The 15,630-nt window shown below is 41.0% G+C and overlaps 4 protein-coding genes across 7 annotated transcripts in view; all 4 read left to right on the forward strand.

Moving 5' to 3' along the window:
• Nucleotides 1–15,630, forward strand: part of LOC137791150 (olfactory receptor 10A6-like) — a 44,938-nt gene that overhangs the window by 1,342 nt on the left and 27,966 nt on the right. Inside the window, exon 3 of one of the 4 annotated variants that reach the window (XM_068585886.1) lies at nt 11,954–12,093. The exons of the other annotated variants lie outside the window; for them this stretch is intronic. The gene's annotated coding sequence lies outside the window, so the exon portion shown is untranslated. The remainder of the gene's footprint in view (nt 1–11,953; nt 12,094–15,630) is intronic. 4 annotated transcript variants of the gene reach the window in all.
• LOC137791069 (olfactory receptor 10A6-like) lies at nt 5,162–6,562 on the forward strand. Its single transcript, XM_068585772.1, has one exon. The coding sequence runs from the start codon at nt 5,600–5,602 to the stop codon at nt 6,560–6,562; it is 963 nt and encodes a 320-aa protein (XP_068441873.1). The 5' UTR covers nt 5,162–5,599.
• On the forward strand, nt 8,582–9,976 carry LOC137791073 (olfactory receptor 11A1-like). Its single transcript, XM_068585777.1, has one exon. It carries the CDS (start codon nt 9,014–9,016, stop codon nt 9,974–9,976), a length of 963 nt encoding a protein of 320 aa, XP_068441878.1. The 5' UTR covers nt 8,582–9,013.
• LOC137790862 (olfactory receptor 52E4-like) lies at nt 12,234–13,963 on the forward strand. The gene has a single exon (XM_068585424.1). The coding sequence runs from the start codon at nt 12,900–12,902 to the stop codon at nt 13,821–13,823; it is 924 nt and encodes a 307-aa protein (XP_068441525.1). The 5' UTR covers nt 12,234–12,899; the 3' UTR covers nt 13,824–13,963.

Here is a 15,630-nt window from a genome sequence, read left to right on the forward strand (position 1 = left end):
TGTTCTAAAGGTTCTAAAATGTTCTAAAGGTTCTAAAAGGTTCTTAAAGGTTCTAAAAGGTTCTAAAATGTTCTAAAGGTTAAAAAAGGTTCTAAAATGTTCTAACGTGTTCTAAAGGTTCTAAAGTGTTCTAAAGTGTTCTAAAATGTTCTAAAAGGTTCCAACATGTTCTAAATCTTCTTAAAGGTTCTAAAATTTTCTAAAGGTTCTAAAATGTTCTAAAGGTTCTAAAATGTTCTAAAGGTTCTACAAGGACAGACATACTTCTAGCAAGTCGCTGACTCACTGAGGTTTTACATTAACGACTAAAACCTCAACATGGAATATGTGGCAGAATGTTTTAAAAATCAAAGAATTGATAACACTGACTGCTTTTAAATCTAAAATCAAAGAAATAGAGGCAAGTTCACAAGCATGTAAATGTTTCCTGAATTGACTCATTACGTCACTGTCTCTTAGTTTTTAGTTCTTTCAGCTCGTCTTGTTCTATGTTTTCTGTCTGTAACTCTGTGTTTTGATGCTGCCGCCTGTCTTGGCCAGGTCTCCCTCGAAAAAGAGATTTTTAATCTCAATGGGACTTCCTGGTTAAATAAAGGTTAAATAAAATAAAATAAATAAAAACCATCAGTGGCGGTAAAGTTATGAAGCGTAGAAGCAGAAACACGCTCATGTTCGGTAGCAGTAGCATTAGCGCGGTGGTATTAGCTTGCTAGCTAACGTAGAGTTTGTTATCTTCTCGTGAGCTCCAGCAGAGTCTGGAAGTCACAGGTCTGCCTTCCAAACAGTCCTCAGGTCAGATGTGAGTCTGTGGGATACGCTCCCTCAGCATCTTGACGTTGTCTCTACAAACAGCAGCTAGACCTGATTCATCGTGTGCTCTTCATGAGATTATTAGGGATTATTTCTGAGAGCTTTAACATCTCCAGCATCTGTTTGATGAGACGTGAGCTGACTGCTGATGGAGAGAAATATTCAGTAAAACCAACACAGGAGCTAAAAGGATGCGTCTGACTTCTTTTTACACATCAGTTCATATGAAAGCGTTTGGTTATTTAAAGTTCTGACAAACTAAAGTGATGCTTGACCTGAATAAACACAAAGGCTCCTCTGATGCAACCCGTCGTTACATCACAGATGCTCATTAATGAAGTCCCTCAGGTCAAAGGTCACTTCCTGTCAACATGTTTGTCGCTTCACATCAGTCACAGTTTCCTCTAAATTCCAATGAGACCAATCAGTCCGAACAAGCAGACCTCAGCACTGGTCCCACTGGTCCGCGGGGCGATAACGACCTCCCCTCAGACCGCTCTGGTGAACCGGCGCACTTAACAACACATTAGTTCTGCTAACTGCTGCTCTGGAAATGTTGGATTTGAGTTGTAGCATTCAGATTCTCTGAAGTGGAGAGTCTGAGGTCAACAGTGGACTGTGGGTCAGTGGGGGAGTGGCGTGGGCCTTCAATCAGAGGATCGGCGGTTTGAACCCCGGTTTCACTTGTCCACGTGTCCTTAAGGACACTTAACACCTGTTGAGAACGGTTTGGTTCTTTGCACGGTGGCTCCTGCACCAGTGTGTGAATGAGTAAATGATGGCATGTGGTGTTAAATAGCTTTGCGTGGTCAGAAGACTGGAGAAGTACAAGTACAGTTAATTTACCATGTGAACACACGAAGACTCTCTGTAAGCGGCGGCTTCACGTTGTTGTGGCTGATTCCATATCTAACTCCTACCTGACGCCTCACGGACTCGCCCACCTCAGTACTCAGAGAGTTTGGATCAGAGTTCACTTCACGTAGATTTATTTGTAACACAGTTTATAAATCTGAGTTGTATGGAAAACATCCTTCTTCCACATCTGTCTTTCCCTCAAAGACATATTATTCATAACTTAACACTCAGTTCAGGTACAGCTCCCTCCAACTTATACTGTCATATTCCTCGTCACTCACTCTTCTCACGTACTTTAAGGCTGACTTTAACCCGCGGTCTTCCTCTCATCGTTGTTTAGTCTGGTTTCTTTGGCCCTGCAGCTCGCCTCCTGCTGTTAATACTGAAGCAGAACAAGGTCACTGCTACGATCTACGCCCGATGTTCCCTTTTAACCAGTGAACTCTCAAATTACACTCATCTTCTCGGGCTGACTGCTCACTGTATTACCTGCTCTCCTGTTCATATGAACATGTCTCACAATGACACGTCCACTTTGAAAACACACCTATTTCTAGGCCTCTGCATACTAAACCAACTAAGAAGAGTGTGTCTCTGCAGCTACGAGGGCTGTTTAATAATGTTGTTATAATAAAAGGAACACATGTGAGATGTGTAAATATCAGTCTACATGTTACTGGTTAAGAGGACATTAATTTTACAGTTTGACATAACAATTGCTCAGTCAGCCCCCTGGTAGGGGGGTGGGGGGATTGGTTTTGAATTGGTTTTAAATGTGCTCTCATGTGATTTTTGCAGTGGTGCTTTACAGATAATATAAAAACTAAACACAAGGCTTCATGTTACACATGAATTAAAAAACGTTCCTTCCATAAACTCTTTCTCAGTCAGTCCTGACTTTCGGCCTTTTCTGTTTAATCTGAACCAGAATTACAGGCGTGAAACTAGAGATGCAGAAATTTGACTTCATCAGTCCCGATACTGAAACCTGGGCTTTGGGTTTTGTCTGACCCGGAGTATATATCAGTGGCGGGCCGTCAGGGCCTTCTGAGCCTTCTCTGAAAGCCTAAACAGAATTACAGCTATTTTATAACATAAAAATATATATATTTTAGATTTTTTTTAGAATTTAAAGTTATACCTTTTTTATAATATAATTTTTCCACAAAATGTGTTACAATTATTTTTCCCTAAATATGACAGAAATGATTCATATAATGAGTACCAGGCACACAGCCACAGTCCATGTCAGCAGGAGGTAGAGACATCAGCAGGGCCAAGGTGACCGAGGCGGGACCGGCTCCAGACACAGCCGGGATCCATTGAAAATTGAGTCGAGGAAGCACGGAGGCTCCTGGAAACAAGTAGAGTTCGTAATATGTATTGTAGAGACAATAATTTTTCCAGAAAAAGAACAAGAGGAGAGAAGAGAAAGAATATGAGAATAGCGGAGCTCAGTGTATCCTAAGATCACCACCAGCAGTCTTGGCCTACAGCAGCATATGTAGGGGCTGAACCTGGAAAAAACCTAAGCCAGACCCTAAATGTATATTGAATTTCATCTCGCTAGCGGGGAAAGAGTCGGAGCTGGTGAAGGAGGTGGAGCGGTACCAGTTAGATATAGTTGGGCTCTCCTCCACGCACATTAAGGGCTCTGGAACCAAGCTCCTGGAGAAGGTTGGACTTTGTCCTTTTCTGGAGTTGCCCAGGGTGAGATGCGCCGGGCGGGAGTGGGGATCGGACCCCCGGCTCAGTGCCGCTGTGTTTGAGTTTTCCCCGGAGAACAAGAGGGTCGCCTCCCTGCACCTGGGGGAGTAAGGCTCTGACTGTTGTTTGTGCTTATGCACCGAACAGCAGCTCAGAGTCTCCGACCTTCTTGGATTTGGTGGAATGGTCCTGCAGAGGGCGCCTCCTGCTGCCTGCATAGTTCTCCTGGGAGACAGAGAAACCTGGCGGGGGGTGATTGGGAGGAACAACTTGCTGATCTGAATCCGAACAGTGTTCTGTTGTTGGACGTCTGTGCTAGCTACGGTTTGGCCATAACGAACACCACGTTCGAGCATAAGGTGGTTCATAAGTGTACTTGGTACCAGAACACCTTAGGCCGGAGATCGATGATCGACTTTGTAATCGTATCATCTGATCTGCAGCCACTCGATTGAAGAGAGGAGCAGAGCTGTCAACTGACCACCACTTGGTGGTGAGTTAAATCAGATGGAGCCGGTTAGAAAGAGCTGGCAAGACAAACATTTAGTGAGGGTAAACTGGAATCGTCTGGTGGAGGATCCTGTCCATGAGGGCTTCAACTGCCACCTCCAGAAGAACTCCTCACATATACCGAGGGAGGTTGTGATCCAAGTGGACCGTGTTCAAAGCCTCTATTGTGGACGCGGCCACTAGGAGCTGTGGTCGACAAGCTGAAGGAGGTCTTTCAGGCATAGTTGGCCCAAGGGTCTCCTGAAGCAGCTGACGGGTACCAGCGGACCAGGAGGGCTGCTGCGGTCGCGGATGCTAAAACTTGGGCATGGGAAGAGTTCGGGGAGGCCATGGAGAAGGACTTTTGGTTAGCCTCAAGGAAGTTCTGGCAAACCATCCAACAGATCAGAGAGGGAAAGCAGGGCTTACACCAGGCTGTTCTCAGTGGGGAGAGGAACTGCTGGCTTGGATTAGGAACATCGCCTGAAGGTGGAAAAAGCAAATTGAGGAACTACTTCTCTGGGTTGCTTCTCTGCTCTTTGCAGATGATGTGGTCGTGTTTGCCTCCTTTTACCGTGGCCTCCAGCATTCACTGGGGCATTTTGCAGCAGAGTGTGACGTGACAGGGATGAGAGTTAGCAGCTCCTCATCTGAGGCCATGGTGCTCTGCTGGAAACCGGTGGATTGCTCCTCCAGGTGTGGACGGAATACCGGCCTTAAGCAAAGGAGTTTAAGTATCTCAGGGTCCCGTTCACGAGTGAGGGTAAGGTGGAGCAGGAGATGAACAGGCGGATCGGTGCAGCAGTAAAACAGGCGCAGTACCGGTCCGTCTTGGTGAAGTGGGAGCTGAGCCGGAAGGAGAAGCTCTCCATTTACTGGTCGGTCTGCTTTCCAACCCTCACCGATGGTCACGAACTCTGGGTCAAGACTCAAAGAACGAGGTCGCTGATACAAGCGGCCGAAATGAGCTTCCTCCGTGGGGCTCAACCTTAGAGATATAGTAAGGAGCTCTGATATCAACAGTGAGCTTGGAGTTAGGATAAACATGTTGCTCTATATCTCTTGAACCACTGACATCAACATGTTGCTCTATATCTCTTGAACCACTGAGACCAACATGTTGCTCTATATCTCTTGAACCACTGAGATCAACATGTTGCTCTATATCTCTTGAACCATGGAGATCAACATGTTGTTCTTTATCTCTCCTTTCACCACTAAGATCAACATGTTGCTCTATATCTCTTGAACCACTGAGATAAACATGTTGCTCTATATCTCTTGAACCACTGAGACCAACATGTTGCTCTATATCTCTTTAACCACTGAGACCAACATGTTGCTCTATATCTGTCATCTGACTGCTGAGATTGTTCGATGGTAATCTCTTGTGGTGATTGTCTGACATCACGTGGGCCTGGTGTTGATGCTCTTCCTTCTCATGCAGAGCTATAAACAGCAGATATCTCAGCAGCCTCCCATTGGCAGTCTGCTCTTCAGCAGGTTACAAACACTTATCTGTGTGTAGAATAAATGCTTTTGTGTCATTAAGACATCTATTTTAAGTGTACTTGTGTTTTCATTTAGGCTGGGAAGTAACTTGTAAGTATTGCTGCTCCTGAGTTCTTTTCAGTGTTTTCAGATATGAACACAGTGTATTGTGTTATTTAGAACAATGATTTTTATTAAATTTAGATGATGTGGTTTGATAAATGTTTCGTCATCCAAAACTAGAATGATGGTAAATTCAACTTTATCTTACTTCATTCTTGGAGCTTATGTGCACGTTGGAAATTTGAAGTACTTATATTTCATGTTAATTGCAATGTTATACATCGTTATATGTATCGTCAACATTTCTCTCATTGTGGTTATCTGTGTGAACAGAAGCTTACATGAACCTATGTACCTGTTTCTCTGCAGTCTGTTTGTAAATGAACTGTATGGTAGTACAGGGTTGTTTCCATTCCTTCTGGTTCAGATCCTCTCTGACATTCACACGGTTTCTCCTCCACTTTGTTTCCTGCAGATATTCTGTGTGTACACTTATGGAGGTGTAGAATTGTTAAATTTAGCCGTGATGTCTTATGACAGGTATCTTGCTATCTGTCATCCTCTGCAATATAACACACTTATGACTTTTAACAAAGCGGTTATTTTTATTGCTGTAATATGGTTTTATTCTTTTATGAAATTCTTAATTACTTTATCCTTAAGCATCCGTTTGACATTTTGTGGAAACATCATGAACAGTGTAATTTGTAATAATTACCTTGTTGTTAAGTTGGCGTGTTCTGACACTCAAGTGAATAACATTTATGGACTTTTTGGTATCGTTCTCTCCGTTTTCGTCCCTCTGCTTCCAATCGTTTTCTCGTACGTGAGGATTCTTAGAGTTTGTTTCTCTGGTTCTAAGCAGACCCGACAGAAAGCTGTCAGTACCTGCACACCTCACCTCGCTTCTCTGCTCAACTTTTCTTTTGGCTGCTGCTTTGAAATCATTCAGAGTAGATTTGTTATGACCAGTGTACCCAGACTGCTGCGTATCATCCTCTCACTGTATTTTCTCATCATTCAGCCACTTTTGAATCCCATCATGTTTGGATTACAAATGTCCAAAATACGGAATACATGTAAACATGTAGTTTGTTATATAATGTTGACTTTAAGTCGCAAAGATTCAATGTGGATGAAATAACTAAAGTGTCATTGAATGTGTATCTCGTTTCAAAGTGGTAAAACTTGTAGTTTTCTATTGGATTTGATGAACTGAAATAATTCCACGAGTACATTTTTAAACATAGAAAATGAAACATGATCTCAAAGAGGACTCAGTGGGAGGTGTTGAGTGATTGTATTTCTTATATTGTTGTATCGATAACACAAATCATGAGCCCGGTGACTCACTAATACCTCGGCATCATGTCCATCAGCTCTTTTATAAAACTCAGGAACAACAACTACACGAATAACTTACTCCCTGATCCCAACATTCTGGCTGGAGGTGAAACTAGTACAACACATCTGGAGCTAAACGCTCTCAAGCACCTTCAGTTGTGCACCTGATACACAAAGCTTTTTACAGACTCATTGTGCACTGATGTTTTTTATTTAATCACACAAACAGGACACCAGGTGGTGACAGAACATCGACTCACCTCTTTATCTATCGTCACATGAACAATGCTTAATCAGTTTAAAGAGAAGACAATTAGAATCAACATTTTAAATAGCACAAAAGTTAAAATATGGGGATAGTTCAGTTTATAAATATATTCAAAGAAATACATTTGTAGCAGAGAAGTTTAGAGTAAAATCTAAATGGAAAAGACAGGATTGTAGTTTATCTGTCATCAATATTTAGGGTCCGAGCGACTGACGTCTTCAGTCCGAGAGGACCCTATTGAAACTGTTTGGTTTATTCTTTTTCCTCTGATTTTTATTTTTCCACATTGGACGCCTTTTATGGGGACTTGTTATACTCCAAAACTCACCAAATTTAGACCGCTTGACAGGCCTGGTGAAAATAGCCATCTGATATAGGCGTAAAAAAAAAAATACAGAAAAATGTCTCTCTAGCGCCCCTTAGAAGATGGACTGGCGACACCCCTCGCCCAGATGGTCCGATTGACTTGAAAAATTCACACATGTCCAGCTCCACTTGTTCTACAAAAAAGCCTCTAGACCCATAAAGTCCGCCTCCCAAAATTTTCCGCCATTTTGAACTTTGTGAAAAAAGCGTTTTTCCCTGTTCATCCAAGAACGCTTTGTCCGATTCATACCAAACTCTCTTTTAATCATGAATGGACTTGTATCTTCAAGACTGCGTTAAAAGATTTTTAATATCTCATTGCGTTGAGGAAAATCAGACCAATTAACCTCTTAGGGCGTGTCCTATTTTTAAATACTCATAACATTAAAACTATATGGACTACTGACTCCAAACCTTTAGTGTATGTGCACATTGCATCCCTTAACATGCAATAAATCAGTCGTGCGATTCAAACATTAGGGGGCGCTATAGTGATTCGGGCAATTTGGGATTTTTGCCGCATTTTTGTGATTTTTTTTTGCTTTTTTTTGCGTTTCTGCAAAATGTATCTCCGCCTACAATTTTCATCTGATCGACTTCATTTCTGTTCAGGGATGATCTAAAGACCTGTGAGAGTACGAACGGTGCTTTGTTCGTGTTTTGAGTGAACGGTCGCGACGTGACGTGGACTCAAAGACACACCCATTTTCTGCGTTCGCTATGTCACAGAAAGCTGTTGTAACTCCAATGCACATCATGCAATCAGCCTGAAACTCCTCATAGATGATGCCGGTCCAGGCCTGAGCACATGGACATGAAGCCATGTTGCTCTATATCTCTCCTTTAACCACTGAGATAAACATGTTGCTCTTTTTCCCTTGAACCACTGAGAAAAACATGTTGCTCAATATCTCTTGAGCCACTGATATCAACATTGCTCTCTAACTCTTGAATCACTGAGATCAACAGTTGCTCTATATCTCTTGAACCACTGATATCGACATGGTGCTTTATATCTCTCGAACCACCGAGGTGAACATGTTGCTTTATATCTCTTGAACCACTGAGATCAACAAGTTGCTCTAAACCTCTCGAACCACCGAGATAAACATGTTGCTCTATATCTCTTGAACCACTGAGATAAACATGTTGCTCTATATCTCTTGAACCACTGAGACCAACATGTTGCTCTATATCTCTTTAACCACTGAGACCAACATGTTGCTCTATATCTGTCATCTGACTGCTGAGATTGTTCGATGGTAATCTCTTGTGGTGATTGTCTGACATCACGTGGGCCTGGTGTTGATGCTCTTCCTTCTCATGCAGAGCTATAAACAGCAGATATCTCAGCAGCCTCCCATTGGCAGTCTGCTCTTCAGCAGGTTACAAACACTTATCTGTGTGTAGAATAAATGCTTTTGTGTCATTAAGACATCTATTTTAAGTGTACTTGTGTTTTCATTTAGGCTGGGAAGTAACTTGTAAGTATTGCTGCTCCTGAGTTCTTTTCAGTGTTTTCAGATATGAACACAGTGTATTGTGTTATTTAGAACAATGATTTTTATTAAATTTAGATGATGTGGTTTGATAAATGTTTCGTCATCCAAAACTAGAATGATGGTAAATTCAACTTTATCTTACTTCATTCTTGGAGCTTATGTGCACGTTGGAAATTTGAAGTACTTATATTTCATGTTAATTGCAATGTTATACATCGTTATATGTATCGTCAACATTTCTCTCATTGTGGTTATCTGTGTGAACAGAAGCTTACATGAACCTATGTACCTGTTTCTCTGCAGTCTGTTTGTAAATGAACTGTATGGTAGTACAGGGTTGTTTCCATTCCTTCTGGTTCAGATCCTCTCTGACATTCACACGGTTTCTCCTCCACTTTGTTTCCTGCAGATATATTGTTTGTACACTTATGTACATGTGGAGATTTTAAATTTAGCCGTGATGTCTTATGACAGGTATCTTGCTATCTGTCATCCTCTGCAATATAACACACTTATGACTTTTAACAAAGCGGTTATCTTTATTGCTGTAATATGGTTTTATTCTTTTGTGAAATTCTTAATTACTTTATTCTTAACCATCCGTTTGACATTTTGTGGAAACATCATAAACAGTGTAAATTGTCATAACTACCTTGTTGTTAAGTTGGCGTGTTCTGACACTCAAGTGAATAACATTTATGGACTTTTTGGTACTGTTTTAACTATCTTAGTCCCTCTGCTTCCAATCGTTTTCTCGTACGTGAGGATTCTTAGAGTTTGTTTCTCTGGTTCTAAGCAGACCCGACAGAAAGCTGTCAGTACCTGCACACCTCACCTCGCTTCTCTGCTCAACTTTTCTTTTGGCTGCTGCTTTGAAATCATTCAGAGTAGATTTGTTATGACCAGTGTACCCAGACTGCTGCGTATCATTCTCTCACTGTATTTTCTCATCATTCAGCCACTTTTGAATCCCATCATGTTTGGATTACAAATGTCCAAAATACGGAATACATGTAAACATATTCTTTGTTATAAAACATTGACTTTAAGTCGCAAAGATACGCTCTTGATGAAATAACTAAAATGTCATTAAATGTGTATCTTGTTGCAGTCAACTGATTGGAATCATTGTGTTAATGTTTATAATGGTGAGTTACATGTTTTCTTTATCCAAATTATTCCGAATATCAATGAATCCAGGGACACATTGTTTTACCTAAATGTTTATATGGAGAAATACACACCTTTACTTCTATGCAACAACTCTTTGTCCTTTCTCTTTCAGGCACCAAAAAATATGCACCAAAAAAAATCATCATAGTTATAATAATTATAATGCTGATATTATTTTAGTATAAAAAATATTAGGCACCTTTTAGGCACGTGTATATCACAAAACAGGCAGAACTAGAGACATTTAATCGCTCAAAAAAAGTTACGATGGTGTACCCGTACCCGTGCATCTCTTTCAGGTAAGTCCATGTTTAATCATTGTTTAATACGACAAATACGCGCCACCGGACAGCTCCAGTCCAGTCCCGTATTCCCTTCACAGCCTTTTATATTTGTCTCCGTGAAAAGAGAAAAATATAACAGTTAAGTGTAATCTGTGCCCTGAAAACAAGCGCCTCTCAACTGTACATTTACAAGTCGGCCTAACTGACGCCAGCTGGATGTTACTTTACTTTACATTTTATTATGCTTTAATATTATATAATTTATATAGGTTCGGGAAGTCAGCAACCTTCCACAACTGCCGCCACAGACAACTGCCTTGGAGTTGCTCACATTTCTCCATGAGAAATGCCTTCAAGAGGTGTTTCCAAATCTCTGGGTTGCTCTTCAAGTCGCATTGCAGATTCTGGTTCTTGGTTGTTGTTTAGGCCTTTTTAGGCCTTGTTTAAGTTAAACACTTGGATCAGCTCAAACGCATTGTCGGGAAATCTTTTTTAAATCATGCTAGGTGTTTATATTTATAGTTTTTAATCTTTTCACAAAGAAATTCTGAAGAACTCATTTGGGGTTCATATCACTACTTGAGGCTTTTAGGTTCTTCCAGACCAGTATAGTGATTTAATAAACTTTTAACTTAATTATGAGTGAAGTCACTCGGTGTCTGCAATAAGAAACAATTGTTAAAGAGATTTTAACATTATATTGAATTCAGGAGACCACCTAAGTTTAGAAATATAGGGAAACTTTAACATTTGATATTCAATGAAGAACTAATTATATTTATTTTCTTCTTGGTTTTCTTTGCATTGTTTGGACATGTATTTCATCTTACACTCCAAATGTAGAGTTTTTTGAAGGACTAATCATCCTGAAAATGTGTTTTTATAAAGGCGGACCTGAAACAGTTTTTTTTTTTCTTTTCATTTTTGCTGTGTGTCATCTTCATTTACTCCTATAGACTGATAATTACACTTCTGAACAAAGTGTCACATGTGTACTTTTTATTATAACGTCAACATTGTTCTAATAGCCCAAGTGGTTGCAGAGGTACACCCTTTTTAGTTTGGGTATGCAATTTTCGGCCTAAAAATAGGATGGTTTCATGTGCATTTGTACTGCTGTTGTATCTCATTATTTGAAGCCTCATCCAAAAGCTTGTGAAAAGGAGTTACAAATAATTCCACCACACCTCAGATTCAAGAAGAGCAGTCGGAAGTCCATCCGTCATGGATCAGTGGACCAGCTCTTTACCCCCAGAGACTACTGGAGGGGTCCTGGGAGTTTGCCCAACCGGTCTATATGTGCTTTGTGGACATGGAGAAGGCTTTCCACCTGGTCCGTCTGGGATTTTCTGGGGGTGCTGCAGGAGTACAGGGTGCTGGACCCGTTGGCCCGGGCAATCTGTTCTTTGTACTGCAGTAGGAGCTGTGTTCATATCCTCAGTAATAAGTTAGACACATTTACGGTGGGTGTTGGCCTCCAGGCTGCCCTTCATCACTAGTCCTGTTCCTGCCCTTCATGGACAGGATAACTAGGAGCAGCCGGAGGGCGGAGCAAATCTGGTTCAGTGGTCTCTGCATCGCCTCTATACTGTTTGCAGATGATGTGGCTCCTAGGACCGTGACCTGCAGCATTCACTGGGGCGGTTTGAGCCGAGTGTGAAGCAGCAGGGATGAGAGTTAGCAGCTCCACATCTGAGGCCATGAAGCTCTGCCGGAAACCAGAGGACTGCTCCTCCAGGTGGGGACAGACTGCCACAAGAGAATGAGTTTAAGTATCTCAGGGTCTCGTTCACGAGTGAGGGTCAAGCGGAGCGGGAGATGAACAGGCGGAGCGGTGCGGCTGCAGCAGTAAAACAGGCGCTGTACCGGTCCGTCTTGGTGAAGAGGGAGCTGAGCTGGAAGGCAAAGCTCTCCATTTACTGGTTGGTCTACGTTCCAACGCTCACCGATGGTCACGAACTCTGGGTCAAGACCCAACGAACGAGATCGCTGATACAAGCGGCCTAAATTATGTATTAATTTCCCTAGGGTGGACAGGCTCAGTGTTAGAGATTTATACACATGGTTATCTGGTCATAATCCAATTTATTTTATTAAAGCATCACTGTATAATTTCTTCCAGTACCAGTCTGCTATACCCATCAGAGGACTCAGGGGATCAAGGTTGACTTGTTTACTTGCATCCAAACATTGCATTTAGATGTTATTGGGTGAGATTTGAGGTATTTGTCTTTGACATGTTTCCCTCATAATCACCAATCAGTAATAATCAGTGTTCTGTGATAATGACGTCAGTCTGCTGCTGTGGGCGTCTCTCCTGTCCAGGAAAGTTGAAAAAGAAACAGAAGCAGTCTTTCAGCTCAGTTAGGAAGGACTCAATGACTTCAGCAAGTGAACTCACACACAGTCATGAACTATGGTCTGTAATTTCTAACCTGAGCTTAATACTGATTTTCAATGATAGAATAATGATTTTGAGTTTAAATAGTACAAATGGTACATCTTGTACAAGTTGTAATTATTCTGTGAACCAAAAGGAGGATCATGATGAACTCTACAAAGTATTCATACTTCATACTGTCACCCTACTTTGATGTTGGGCTGTTTAAATACTTATGGTTCATGATCATTATGTGTTTTTATGTTGTAATTGTTGGTTCCAATGTGTTGCTCATTGTGGTTATCTGTGTGAACAGAAGCTTACATGAACCTATGTACCTGTTTCTGTGCAGCCTGTTTGTAAATGAACTGTTTGGTAGTACAGGGTTGTTTCCATTCCTTCTGGTTCAGATCCTCTCTGACATTCACACGGTTTCTCCTCCACTTTGTTTCCTGCAGATTATCCTTGTGTGCATATACGGCAGTGTAGAATTTACTAACTTGGCCGTTATGTCTTATGACAAATTTCTGGCTATCTGTTATCCTCTGCAATATAACACACTTATGACCCAGAAAAAGATAGCCATACTCATTGCTCTAATATGGTTATACCCTTTCATTGCAATCCCTGTTTTGTTGTCATTATCTGTCCCTTTACAGCTGTGTGGGAACGTCATTAACAAAGTTTATTGTGACAACTACTCTGTTGTCAAACTGGCCTGTTATGACACAACAGTCAATAACGTCTATGGACTCACATACGCTTCTACAATAATTTGTGTTTTTATTTTCATAGTTTACTCGTACGTGAGGATTCTTAGAGTTTGTTTCTCTGGTTCTAAGCAGACCAGACAGAAAGCTGTCAGTACCTGCACACCTCACCTCGCTTCCCTGTTGAACTTTTCTTTTGGGTGTTTCTTTGAAATAATACAAAGCAGATTTGATATGAAAAATGTACCTGTTATAGTGCGCATCTTGTTATCGTTATACTGGCTGTCATGTCCACCACTCTTCAATCTTATATTGTATGGACTGAATTTTACCAAAGTTCGCATTGTGTGTAAAAGGCTTGTTTTTGGTTATTTGTAAGCACCTGACTTCATGAACCACATAATGCCTCAAATGCTTTGACATGTAATGAACAGAATGAAGATTGACAATGTCATTGTATTTTTAAAAAAATGTGACTATTACCTATTTTGTTATGCCTACAGGCACACAAAATCTTAAATTGGAATATTACTTCTTCTGAAAACAAATAAAAAACAAAACATTTGTTTGCATCTTTTGCTCATCTTTAAATCAGTAAGAGTCTCTACATTATCCGGTAACACTTTATAATAACTGCATGCTATGAAGCATTACTTAAATATAAGTAAACACTTAATAAAGCATTCATAAAGACGTCATTTTCTATGAAAATGGAAGTTGTTGTAACTCGCCCGTACATTATGCAATCTGTTCCATATTTCTTATGTCATGACCTCCTGACCCTGAAGATACCCATATGCTAATTTTTAATCCTAGTCATAGCGCCACCTAGCGGCAACAGGAAGTTACATGTTTTCTATTTGTATACCCTACTCCTCACAAATTAGTCAGCTGCCTCTCAAAATGTGTCAGATGAGAGTTAAGACATTGGTAATGCATCAACTTGAAAATTGTACGAATCCGCTGAACGTCGTTGTGTGGCAGCATCACGGAAGTTCAATCCTTCGTCATGAACGAATAAACCCATGTAACTCGACTCCACAGCATCAGATCCTTTCCAGATTCCACATGTCTGATGAGACTCCAGCTCTGAAGACATGTGCAGTCTAATTTTTAATTTTAGTCACAGCGCCACCTAATGGTAACAGGAAGTAAAATGTTCTATACTTTGGCTTGCTTCTCTTAGTAGGTCAATCCGATTGACATCAAATTACTGCTACACAAACATAGGACTTTCATGAGGACATCCCCCAAAGCTTTTGATGTTTCGTGAAACGCTGTTGCCGTGATGACCCATCCTTCGTGGTCAACTTTTCTTTTTTTATTTTTTTTACAATACTTTAAGTGTGAAAGCCCACAGCTTTTGCACCCTATGACCTGAAATTTGGCCCTTTTCTACAAAAGACAGATTGAAACCCTTAAGCTGCGCCTACTTAGATTTTCCGCCATTTTGATTTTTGTGAAAAAATATTTTTTCCCCGGGTCTCCCTAAACGCTGTGTTCGATTCTCACAGAATTCTCTGTGGATCATTACTGATCATTACTGGTTCAATGTCATCAAAATGTATCTAAAGCTTGTTGATATTGCGACCCGCAGGCCTCCCCGACGTGCTGTAGCTAGCGAGGGCCCGCTCAAAGCTGCTCGCAGCTTTAATTTTTGTTTGTCTCTGTAATATTTTGCATTTAGCTTTTATCCAAAGTGACTTACAATAAGTGCATTCAACTGTTGAGGATTGGCTTATGTAAACTATGAGTTCTTTTCTTACATTCTTTTCATTTTTCATTCTTCTTTATTGAATATAACTATGAAGGTTATGAGTAATTTTTTTTCTGTCACGCTGCAATAATACGCTTTAGCACATTCCTGTTTTCTCATAAATTTAAGTCCTTTAGTGCAAAACCCTGTTTTTAGTTTGGGCTTTTAATTATTTATTTGAGCTGAGTCGGAAGGAGAAGCTCTCTATTTACTGGTCGGTCTACGTTCCAACCCTTACCTATGGTCACGAACTCTGGGTCGTGACCGAAAGAACGAGGTCGCGGATACAAGCGGCCGAAATGAGCTTCCTCCGTAGGGTGGCCGGGCTCAGCCTTAGAGATACAGTAAAGAGCTCGGACATCAGGAGGGAGCTTGGAGTCGAGCCGCTGCTCCTTCGTATCGAAAGGAGTCAGCTGAGGTGGTTCGGGC

The sequence above is a fragment of the Clinocottus analis genome, unplaced genomic scaffold (assembly GCF_023055335.1).
Source record: "Clinocottus analis isolate CAN_PGR_092001 unplaced genomic scaffold, fCliAna1.0.p SCAF_2, whole genome shotgun sequence".
Lineage (NCBI taxonomy): Eukaryota > Metazoa > Chordata > Actinopteri > Perciformes > Cottidae > Clinocottus > Clinocottus analis.

Coding starts and splice junctions, on each gene's coding strand:
- LOC137791069 (XM_068585772.1), top strand. CDS start 5,600: ATGATGGTAAATTCAACTTTATCTTACTTCATTCTTGGAGCTTATGTG.
- LOC137791073 (XM_068585777.1), top strand. CDS start 9,014: ATGATGGTAAATTCAACTTTATCTTACTTCATTCTTGGAGCTTATGTG.
- LOC137790862 (XM_068585424.1), top strand. CDS start 12,900: ATGATGAACTCTACAAAGTATTCATACTTCATACTGTCACCCTACTTT.